This window comes from Oncorhynchus masou, chromosome 5, assembly GCF_036934945.1.
Source record: "Oncorhynchus masou masou isolate Uvic2021 chromosome 5, UVic_Omas_1.1, whole genome shotgun sequence".
NCBI lineage: Eukaryota > Metazoa > Chordata > Actinopteri > Salmoniformes > Salmonidae > Oncorhynchus > Oncorhynchus masou.
The window spans coordinates 52,584,540-52,597,025 of NC_088216.1; the positions used below are offsets into that span (position 1 = coordinate 52,584,540).

The 12,486-nt window shown below is 44.1% G+C and overlaps 1 protein-coding gene across 1 annotated transcript in view; it reads right to left on the bottom strand.

The window, feature by feature from the left end:
- Nucleotides 1-1,525: 1,525 nt before the first annotated feature.
- Nucleotides 1,526-12,486, bottom strand: part of dnai1.2 (dynein, axonemal, intermediate chain 1, paralog 2) — a 32,848-nt gene continuing 21,887 nt past the window's right edge. The window contains exon 20 of the mRNA XM_064965946.1: nucleotides 1,526-1,992. Coding sequence (XP_064822018.1) covers nucleotides 1,891-1,992 — 102 coding nt within the window. The 3' untranslated portion in view covers nucleotides 1,526-1,890. The remainder of the gene's footprint in view (nucleotides 1,993-12,486) is intronic.

A 12,486-nucleotide genomic window follows, 5' to 3' on the forward strand; every position in this document is an offset into this window, starting at 1 on the left:
ATCGAGGGTTGAATTACATTTTTTTTCCCCAAAATGAAAGCATAGACTGCTTTCTGGGACTGATACTTTACTCTAATATATTCATATTTTAAAGGTTGTGCTTCAGTATTACAAGAATGAAAGTGAAGATGAAGCCTTGGAACAAGTTAAAAGCTTAAAAGCAGTTGTTACATTTTTGATGGGGAGCTCGAGTCGAGGAACTATATATATATATATATATTTTTTTTAAATTATATCATACTGACATCATCTGTCCTGCACAAGTATCACAACATCAAGAGCTCTAGAATCATTCAAGTTGGCGCCAGTCTACCCACCCACAGATATTTGAATAGATCCACACCATATACTCTTACGCTGAGACTACAGTTAAAGAGAGCCCACTCTAGTGTTGGGTGACTTGTTTCAGTTGACTCAGCTCCTGTTTGGTTTGTGTCATGGAGTCCGGGGAGAGACTGGGACTGTCCACGGCAGCTGTGGTGGCCATCGCCTGCAATGCCCTGGTGGCCATCCTCCTCCTGGTCCTCTTCCTCATCATCTACAGGGCCTGCAAGGTGCCCTCCAGCCAGGAGAGGGTGCCAGTGCTGGCTGTTCCCGCTGGGCAGCCGCAACAGAGCAGCGAACACAAGTACTTGCTGACCTCCTGACTGGCAGCTAGAGAGAGTGAGCACCACAGCATATATTAAATGCTCCGGGAGGTACTGTATAGTAGAGGAATAGACTGATCCCCTGTATAGTAGACCGAATAGACTGATCTCTACTAGCCAACTGGCTAGTAGAGGAATGGGCGCCAGACAAATTGGCTCTAACTGCATGTCAACTGTCAAGCAGACAGCACCCACTGGCCCTCTTAAAAATCAAAGTATAACTGTTCCTCTTAACTTCAGCAGCTGAATGAATGAAACAACCTGTAACAGTTAAAAATGTGTTTCAGAGACAAGTTGGCATCAATAACTCAACTGTTATAGTCCGTTTGATCTTCTTGGTCCTTGATAGTACTGACATGTATAACAGAATGCAGGCTTGAAGGTGTTATACACACACACACTCACACACAACTTAGTGAGGTCAAAGACACATGGTTTAACACAAGGTTAATTCATGTGGAGTCAAAGAGGCTAGAACCTTGAGTGTCTGAGGACTGGACCAGACTTCTCCGAATGACTGGACTTCTCCAAAGCTTCTAAATGCTTCTAATTTCAGACATTTTCTTGCGAAGAAAAACAAGCCTGTGTGTATTGACGGTAACAGCGGGCTGTGTGGAGTGTGCGTCATGGTCACTCATACATAGCAGTGGTCTTTGAGAGAAGCATACTAAGTGTTATGTAAGGAGCTTAGAGGCTTTGTTCACTTTGTCCTCTTAAAATGTGGTCCTCTCAGTACTAACCTCCTTTGGTACAGTGTCAATGACAGCCCACACATTGTTGTAGGACAGCACTCCTACAACTCCTATTATGTGGCTTGTTCTGACGAGGACATAGCATCTCTTCCCCTTCACAACAAAAATAACAAGACGTGCCAGACATTGGAATGATAAATATTTTTTATTAATATTTCCAAACAAACTGAGCTACTCTGTTTTCCAAAACAAATAAATACAACCCAAAGCTTGAGTGGTTTTGCCGCATCAGGTAAAGGAGATTTTGCTGGTTGCACACTGACAATCTATATGTTTAGTATAGTGCACAGCGCAAGAGTGAGAAAAACAGTAGGCTAGATTGCACAGATTCAATAGACCACACTATGCTTCAACGTGGGAAGGAACGGTGGCTTTAGTATGCAGCTTCAGAAGACAGTAGTAATAAGGCATGACTGGTGGTGGGTTTATAACTGGAGTGCAGTAGTAAAAATAGTGGGCGACTACAGTCCTGCATGGTGTTGTCATAGTTTCTAAGCATTGCTGTTCTCTGGCTCCCGCAGTAAACTCAGCAGCTTCTCCATCTTGGCGATCTCCACCTCAGGCCCCTTGGGCAGCTCCTGACCCTTCTTCTCCTGGTGAGAGACACAGTAGCACACATGTCAAATACTGCAGGGGAAACAACTTGACCTTAATGAAGAAAAACATACACTGAAAACAAGCTGGGAAGGAAGGGATGGTAAACAAAGGCAAGATAAAAGACCTGGAGAAATGCAATCCAATAAAAGCCTTTCTTTCCGGAGACTAAGAAATTAGAAAACTTCCAATATGGAATGTGTTATTGGCAGTTAAAAGTCATCCATTGTTGACTTCAAACGTGGCCAACAAGAGGTAAAGGAAGTGGTCCAACATGGTGTCCGGTGGTAATGTGGCCACCTGGCACTTCTCCCATGCTGTTCTGGAGGTTCATCATTTCTCCCTGGGAGGACATCAAGTACCTCCTCCTTATCTGAGATCATCACTATGGTTACCGACCTGGCTGATGGAACACTGTGTATCCTGGGGTGAGACTTTAATTGAATTAGTATCCTTTGGATTATTTACTCGAGAGCGCTGGTTATTTTCAGTGGTCCTTGCCCAACCTTGTTAACTGGTAAGGACTAAGGAAGGGTATGATTCATTGCGGTACATGTCATGCACAGAGTGCTTTAACACTCTTGAAAAACACTAATGCTGTTTCTAGAAGTTGCAAGGTAGAAGTGCGAGGACAGGTGGGCAGACCCGACATAGTATCTTAATTAAAATATTCCCCTATCTGTTTAAATATGCCCCCTCTCTCTGTTTAAGGCATTTCATCATATCTGATAGATACGGGAGAGAGAGAGAAAGCTGAATGGGCAGAGATGATAAGTAGTGGAGTGAGATCCATCTTTCTCCACCCATCCCATTCCTGCTTCCTGCTCCACCCCTCATACAACATCACTACAGTATACTATATTATAGGGATCCTCAAAGCTCACAGGGATGTGCTGTAGAGTGTTATAGCACAGGGACCTTCACACACACACACAGCAGTTAAACATGGTGGTCTAATATTGAATTTATGGAAATTCAGTGACAGAGCGCTGCAATATTCACAGACTAAAAAAATATATTTTGCAAAAATGCTACAGATGACTTGATGCTGTAGTGGATGACCTGATTTAGGCAGTGGTACAGTGAGTAGATAGCTGACTGGCCTTGAAAAAACTACATCTCATTCATAACCTTTTTTAGAAAGCTTGTACCGAGGGGGAGCTTATCTTGTCGGCATGCAATGGGACAGAGATCTTCAAATCATGGCACTTGTCCTACCCATTTCAATAGGATTTCTCTCAATGTTGAGAGGTTAAGCGTATAGATGAGACCCCAGTACTGCATTGCAGACTAATAATACGCATAGGCTCCTAAATCAGGGGCTTGTTCAGGAGGGTGCAACGTTACAGGGCATGCAGATAGATACAGTGCCTTGCGAAAGTATTCGGCCCCCTTGAACTTTGCGACCTTTTGCCACATTTCAGGCTTCAAACATAAAGATATATAACTGTATTTTTTTGTGAAGAATCAACAACATCTTCGTGATGCTCTATGCGCTTTTAACGGACCTCTGAGACTATCACAGTGCAGGTGCATTTATACGGAGACTTGATTACACACAGGTGGATTGTATTTATCATCATTAGTCATTTAGGTCAACATTGGATCATTCAGAGATCCTCACTGAACTTCTGGAGAGAGTTTGCTGCACTGAAAGTAAAGGGGCTGAATAATTTTGCACGCCCAATATTTCAGTTTTTGATTTGTTAAAAAAGTTTGAAATATCCAATAAATGTCCTTCCACTTCATGATTGTGTCCCACTTGTTGTTGATTCTTCACAAAAAAATACAGTTTTATATCTTTATGTTTGAAGCCTGAAATGTGGCAAAAGGTCGCAAAGTTCAAGGGGGCCGAATACTTTCGCAGGGCACTGTATACTGTAGAACAGTGGTTCTCAATTGGTTTTGCCTCGGGACCCAAATTTAACCAGGTTGTCTCAGTCGCAATCCAATATTCACATTGCAAATAATGTTTTGCCAAAATGCAAGCTGGAATTTTTTTTTGACGCTATATTGATAGTAAATGTACCAATAATATGACAACAGTCAAACATATTTCATTGTCAATAATTCAATTTTGCCAATATTTTTTATGAATAATGGTCTAAAGGTCACTGGTTTGTGATCACAAAATCAACCAAATTTGCTAAATACCCCTGCTAATAATACTGTGATTGAAGAAAAATTGTTAAGATGTTAAATTAAATATAAAAAAATATTGGATCATTATCATGTCTACACTTGTTCCTCCTGGATTTTAGTCACAGTGGTGTAAAGTACTAAAGTAAAAATACATTCATGTACTACAATAAATCATTTTTTGGGGTATATGTAAAAATAAAAAATATGTACTTTACTATTTATATTTTTGACAACTTTCACCTTTACTTCACTACATTCCTAAAGAAAATAATGTACTTATTACTCATTACATTTTCAATGCTGAGCAGGACAGGAAAATGGTCCAATTCACGCACTTATCATCCCTACTGCCTCAGATTTTGCGGATTCACTAAACACATGCTTTGTTTGTAAATTATGTCTGAGTGTTGAAGTGTGCCCCTGGCTATCTGTAAATAAATAAAAACAAGAAAATTGTTCCATCTGGTTTGCTTAATATAAGCTATTTGCAATGATTAATACTTTTAATTTTGATACTTAAGTATATATTTGCAATTACATTTACTTTTGATACTTAAGTATATTTAAAACCAAATACATTTGGACTATTACCCAAGTAGTATTTTACTGGGTGACATTCACTTTTACTTGAAATCAGGATAAGGTAAGACCCAGATGCAGACTGTGTCGAAGTAACAACGTTTATTATAGCAACAGAGGCAAAGGTACATGACAGCAGGCAGGCTCAGGGTCAGGACAAGCAAGGGTCAAATACCAGGAGGGGGAGAGAAAAAAGAGTCTGGGAAAAGACAGGAGCTGACAGGACGAATGCTGGTAAGCTTGACAAACAAGACGAACTGGCAACAGACAAATCAGAGAACACAGGTATAAATACACAGGAGATCATGGGAAAGATGGGTGACACCTGGAGGGGGTTGGAGACAATCACAAAGACAGGTGAAACAGATCAGGGCGTGAAAGTACCCCCCTCACCCTCCTCTAGGGGCGCCACCTGACGTCCTACCTGGGCGCATACCAGGTTGATCGGGGTGCCGGTGTTTGAAGTCATTGATGAGGACTGGGTCCAGGATGTCTCTAGCAGGGACCCAGCACCTCTCCTCTGGGCCATAACCCTCCCAGTCATCCAGGTACTGGAAAACCTTGCCCCGTGGTCGAACCCTCAGCAGGCATCTCACCGTGTACGCCAGATGGCCATCGAAGACCCGGGGAGTAGGGGTTGGCCTGGAAATGGATGACAAGGGACTGTGAGACACGGGCTTGATATGAGACACATGAAAGGTGGGGCGTATACGAAGGGTACGGTGCAACAGAAGATGAACAGCAAAGGGGCTAATTGACCTTGGAGATGAGGAAAGGGCCGATAAACCGGGGGGAAAGTTTGCGAGACTCAGATCCCGAGGGGACCGATCCCAGAGCCATACCTCCAGCCTGAGACGATACCGGAGAGCAGGGGTCCGATGGCGATCCGCTTGTCGTCGATACCTGGAGGTCCTCCAGGTACGACAACAGTGGTAGACAAACATCTGGGCAGAAGGTATGCCGACCTCCTCTTCCTGCTCAGAGAAGAGCGGGGACTGATACCCCAGGGAACACTCAAAGGGAGATAGGCCCGTGGCAGAGCAGGGAAGGGTGTTGCGGGCATATTCAATGCACACAAGCTGCTGGCTCCAGGTGGTGGGGTTGGCAGAGACCAGGCAGCGCAGGGTGGTCTCGAGGTCCTGGTTGGCTTGCACCGACTGGCCGTTGGACAAGGGGTGGAACCCGAAGGACAGGCTGGCCAACGACCCAATGAGGGTGCAGAAAAACTTCCAGAACTGGGATGAGAACTGAGGACCCCGGTCGGAGACTCTGTCCATGGGCAGTCCATGGATCCGGAAGACGTGCAGCACCATGAGCTGGGCCGTCTTTTTGACAGATGGTAGTTTGGGGAGAGGTGTTGCCATCAGTTGGAGGAAGACCCATGACAGTCCAGGGAGATGTAGGACCAGGGACGGTGGGGGACAGGCAGAGGATGGAGGAGACCAGTCGGAGCTTGGGTCCGACGGGCTCCCAGGTGGCAGGCCAGCCTAGAGGAGTGAGCCCACTCTAGGACCGCGGAGAGGATGGTGTCGGGAATGAACATCCGGTCATCAGGGCCTCCCCCCGGTGTTTGGCTGGGAACGCAGTGCCTCACGAACCTGCTTCCCTATTCCCCAGCTGAGTGCCGTCACCAGGCATGAGGTAGGAAGGATGGTCTCGGGTTCCAGGGTAGTAGTCATGGGGCTATAGCTGTGGGACAGTGCATCCGGCTTGACATTCTTGGATCCTGGCCGGTACAAGAGGGAGAAGTTGAACCGTGTGAAAAGCAGGGCCCATCTGGCTTGCCTGGAGTTGAGGCGCTTGGCGGTGCGGAGATACTCTAGGTTCTTGTGGTCAGTCCACGCGACGAACGGATGTTCCGTCCCCTCCAGCCAGTGTCTCCATTCCTCCAACACCATCTTCACCATGAGAAGCTCCCGATTCCCTACATTGTAGTTCCTTTCCGTGGCTTTGAGGCGATGGGAGAAGGCGCAAGGATGTTGCTTGAGGTCAAGGGCAGAACGCTGGGACAGGACAGCCCCCTCACCTCCACCACGAACTGACAAGTTGGGTCCGGATGAACCAGGATGGTCTGGGGCACCTTCCGAGCCCCCAGGAAGACGTCCCGGGGCAGGTTGCGCTTACTTCGGTCAATGGGAGTGGCAGAATGGGCTTCAGCCTATGATGGCACCAGTAGACCAGTTAATGAGGGGATTGTGTCATTGGAGCCAGGAGAATCCCAATACCACGGGAATCAGAGGGGACTTGATGAGCAGGAACCGAATAGCCTCGCTGTGGTTCCCTGACACCCATAGGTGGATGGGAGTGGTGTTATGGGTGACTTGGCTTATAGAGCACCTGTCCAGTGCTCCAACGTCCATGGGAATGGACTGACCTAAGAATTTTTACTAGGATAAAATGTCAGTAATTGTGAAAAACTGAGTTTATATGTATTTGGATAAGGTGTATGTAAACTTCCAACTTCAACTGTAGTTGAGATTCTTCAAAGTAGCCACACATTGCCTTGATGACAGCTTTGCACACTCATTCTCTCAACCAGCTTCACGAGGAATGCTTTTCCAAAAGTCTTGAAGGAGATCCCACATATGCTGAGTACTTGCTGGCTACTTTTCCTTCACTCTGTGGTCCAACTGATTCCAAACCATCTAAATTGGTTTGAGGTTGGGGGATTATGGAGGCCAGGTCATCTGATGCAGCACTCAATCACTCTCCTTGGTCAAATAGCCCTTACACAGCCGAGAGGTGTGTTTTGGGTCATTGTCCTTTTGAAAAATAAATGATAGTCCCACTAAGTGCAAACCAGATGGGATGGCATATTGCTGCAGAATGCTGTGGTAGCCATACTGGTTAAGATTGCCTTGCATTTTAAATAAATCACTGACAGTGTCACCAGCAAAGCACCCCCGAACCATCACACCTCCTCCTGCTTCACATTGGGAACCACACATGCGGAGGTCATCCGTTCACCTACTCTGCGTCTCACAAAGACACGGCAGTTGGAACCAAAAATCTCAAATTTGGACTCATCAGACCAAAGGTCAGATTTCCAGTGGTTTAATGTCCATTGCTCATGTTTCTTGGCCCAAGCAAGTCTCTTCTTCTTATTGGTTTCTTTGCAGCAATTCGACCATGAAGGCCTGATTCACGCAGTCTCATCTGAACAGTTGATGTTGAGATGTCTGCTACTGGAACTCTGTGAAGCATTTATTTGGGCTGCAATTTCTGAGGTGTAGATAACTCTAATGAACTTATCCTCTGCAGCAGAGGTAACTCTGGGTCTTCCTTTCCTGTGGCGGTCCTCATGGGAGCCAGTTTCATCATAGCACTTGATGGTTTTTGCAACTGCACTTGAACAAACCTTCAAAGTTCTTGACATTTTCCGGATTGACCGACCTTCACGTTGTAAAGTAATGATGGACTGTCATTTCTCTTTGCTTATTTGAGCTGTTCTTGAAATAATATGGACTTAGTCTTTTACCAAATAGGGCTATCTTTTATATACCACCCCTACCTTGTCACAACACAACTGATTGGCTCAAACACATTAGAAGGAAAGAAATCTCACAAATTATCTTTTAACAAGGCAGACCTGTTAATTTAAATGCATTCCAGGTGACTACCTCATGAAGCTGGTTGAGAGAATGCCAAGAGTGTCCAAAGCTGTCAATAAGGCAAAGGTGGCTACTTTGAAGAATCTCAAGTATAAAATGTATTTTCATTTGTTTAACACTTTTTTGGTTACTACATGATTCCATTTGTGTTATTTCATAGTTTTCATGTCTTCACTATTATCCTACAAAGTAGAAAATAGTAAAAAATAAATAAAAACCCTGGAATGCGTAGGTGTGTCCAAACTTTTCACTGGTACTGTGTGATATATATATATATATATATATATATATATATACATACAGTGGGGCAAAAAAGTATTTAGTCAGCCACCAATTGTGCAAGTTCTCCCACTTAAAAAGATGAGAGGCCTGTAATTTTCATCATCGGTACTCTTCAACTATGACAGACAAAATAAGAAAAGAAAATCCAGAAAATCACATTGTAGGATTTTAAATGAATTTATTTGCAAATTATGGTGGAAAATAAGTATTTGGTCAATAACAAAAGTTTCTCAATACTTTGTTTATACACCCTTTGTTGGCAATGACAGAGGTCAAACGTTTTCTGTAAGTCTTCACAAGGTTTTCACACACTGTTGGTATTTTGGCCCATTCCTCCATGCAGATCTCCTCTAGAGCAGTGATGTTTTGGGGCTGTTGCTGGGCAACACGGACTTTCAATTCCCTCCAAAGATGTTCTATGGGGTTGAGATCTGGAGACTGGCTAGGCCACTCCAGGACCTTGAAATGCTTCTTGCGAAGCCACTCCTTCGTTGCCCGGGCGGTGTGTTTGGGATCATTGTCATGCTAAAAGACACAGCCACGTTTCATCTTCAATGCCCTTGCTAGTGGAAGTAGGTTTTCACTAAAAATCTCACGATACGTGGCCCCATTCATTCTTTCCTTTACACGGATCAGTCGTCCTGGTCCCTTTGCAGAAAAACAGCCCCAAAGCATGATGTTTCCACCCCCATGCTTCACAGTAGGTATTATGTTCTTTGGCTGCAACTCAGCATTCTTTGTCCTCCAAACACGACGAGTTGAGTTTTTACCAAAAAGTTATATTTTGTTTTCATCTGACCATATCACATTCTCCCAATCTTCTTCTGGATCATCCAAATGCTCTCTAGCAAACTTCAGACGGGCCTGGACATGTACTGGCTTAAGCAGGGGGACACGTCTGGTACTGCAGGATTTGAGTCCCTGGCGGCGTAGTGTGTTACTGATGGTAGGCTTTGTTACTTTGGTCCCAGCTCTCTGCAGGTCATTCACTAGGTCCCCCTCGTGTGGTTCTGGGATTTTTGCTCACCGTACTCGTGATCATTTTGACCCCATGGGGTGAGATCTTGCGTGGAGCCCCAGATCGAGGGAGATTATCAGTGGTCTTGTATGTCTTCCATTTCCTAATAATTGCTCCCACAGTTGATTTCTTCAAACCAAGCTGCTTACCTATTGCAGATTCAGTCTACCCAGCCTGGTGCAGGTCTACAATTTTGTTTCTGGTGTCCTTTGACAGCTCTTTGGTCATGGCCATAGTGGAGTTTGGAGTGTGACTGTTTGAGGTTGTAGACAGGTGTCTTTTATACTGATAACAAGTTCAAACAGGTGCCATTAATACAGGTAACGAGTGGAGGACAGAGGAGCCTCTTAAAGAAGAAGTTACAGGTCTGCGAGAGCCAGAAATCTTGCTTGTTTGTAGGTGACCAAATACTTATTTTCCACCATAATTTGCAAATAAATTCATTAAAAATCCTACAATGTGATTTTCTGGATTTTATTTCCTCATTTTGTCTGTCCATAGTTGAAGTGTACCTATGATGAAAATTACAGGCCTCTCTCATCTTTTTAAGTGGGAGAACTTACACAATTGGTGGCTGAATAAATACTTTTTGCTCCACTGAGCTGACATAATACACAGCCTTGCCTATCCTCAATGACCGAGAGCCATGTAACTTTTACTCCAGCGATTCTCAACTAGTGAACACAAATTTGGGTCGAGGGAGGTTTTGAATGTATCTGAGTACAAAAAATATATATATTTTTTTTACTCAGACACATTCAAAACCTCCCTCAACCCAAATTTGTTTTCACCAGTTGAGAATCGCTGGAGTAAAAGTTACATGGATCTTGGTCATTGAGGATAGGCTAGGCTGTGTATTATGTCAGCTCTAGGCTATACATTGCATGTCTATCTGCAACGTTGTGAAGGTGGTAACTGTGAATACACATTACAGGTTCATTGGTGTGCCAGTGGACAAAGGAAGAGATGTCTCTGCTGTGTCCTGGCACACCGTCCTCAACAGATTGAGTTTTGGGCAGGCTTTGTCTTTTCACTGTCAGTGGCTTTGGACAGCCACGGGATAAGGAGCGGAGAGGCTGGTTGTCACAATGCTCCTAAATAAACATCTGGAGGGTGCTGTGCTGGGAATGAAGTTGGACAGATAAATATTTGCCCTCAACTATATAACTTGGCTTAGAACTCGGGTCTCATCAACACCAACAATTCCCATTAATGATTAATTTAGTCACTGAGAAACATCAGAGTCCAACTGTTAAATGCTCTGACGTGTACCGGAACTACAGCCGCGGCTAACCCCCAAAATGAGTGTAATTAATATGCCGTGACTTGACGCCTGATGTCCGTGTTGTCCTTTATGTCAGAGACTCCTTCTCTTGGCCTGTGGTTACTGAGCGCACAGTGATTATAAACACCACACCTCATTAGCCACCACTATCAGAGGGTACAACGGGAGTGTGACTAATGAGATGGGAACAGCTGAAGGCTCCCGTGTCAAATTGGTTTTACTCCGTGAATTGCCCGGACCCTAACCCCCATGTTCTCCAGTGGAGCCATCAAGAGGAAACAAGAACTGAAACTGAGAATATATATATTCTCACCACAGTACAACGATCTTTTGGAAACGGATGATCTAATTAAACAGATGAACAAACAAACAACTACTTCACGATGTGCAACCAAAGCTAATTAGACAGAGTGGGGGAGAGAGAGTGGTAGTCCCATGTTGAACCACACATACTATACACGTGATTCAATCAACTGTTTACATTGTACAAAGGCCTATGTGTAAGCACTTAGCGTAAAGAGAGGAGGGGGGAGAAAGAGGTGTGGGTGTGTCTCGAGGCATAGAGGAGAGAGTAGCAGAGACAACATGACAGTGTTATTTATTGCATTATGCGTTGGGTGTGGGCATTGCTGATGATGAATCATTTGATCTGTTCCCAGCTGTGTAGAACAACAACAGACCTGTATGAATAATGCAAAGGCCAGATACATATCTAGAGTGGGATACAGCCACAGGTGAATAGTAAAGTTTCCCCACTCAAATGAAAAACACAGAATGTACAAGTAGTACACCGATGACGCAAGCAGAGTGTAGTCATTTTAAGCTACGAAGGAAGTGAATCATCTTTGACACGATAACCGCACGCCCCCTGAAATGTGATTTGTCATTTAGTATACTCTGCTTGTCTATCGGAGCATTGTTGATGCCAATTAGAAGCATTTGACTTTGGAAGTCATTTTGCTGTCTCGTTGTAGCACTGAGGTGCAAACAAGCGTGTTCCTTGAAGAAAGGCCATGCGTCAGCATGACATGAAATTATAAGTGACTGGAAAATACGTGGCCTTACTCAACTATCAAAGAATTAATACGGAGAGTATGAAAATGAACATGAGCACCTTAGAAGGTTGAACACTCTGCCCTCAAATGGATATCTGCCACAAACAATCCCATACTGTAATAAAATATCACTCAATCCATTTTCACTTGAGCCTCCAGAGGTGAAAATAAACAAATGCACAAAGGCCTTCAATCAATGGTGTTTTATGGCAGCTAGACACACCAATGATTATAAATGAGGTTTTTCCTTTATGAGAAATGCATGTGACAAGGGCCGGCTACGCAGCGGCTGGCAATGAACAATTTAGTCCCCGATCGATGGCCGGCCCATTGAGATCAAGTCAAAGTGGAAGTGAAGAAACTGCATCTTCTTGTTTCCAAGGAGGGAAAAAACTCTCATCTCACTTTGTTGAAATCAGTAAACACTGAACTACTGCTCATCATTAGAGCACTGCTTATCTAATCGTTTTTTAATCATCAGTAGCACTGTGAGCTAGCTTTCCTTTCTGAAAATGGGTCTA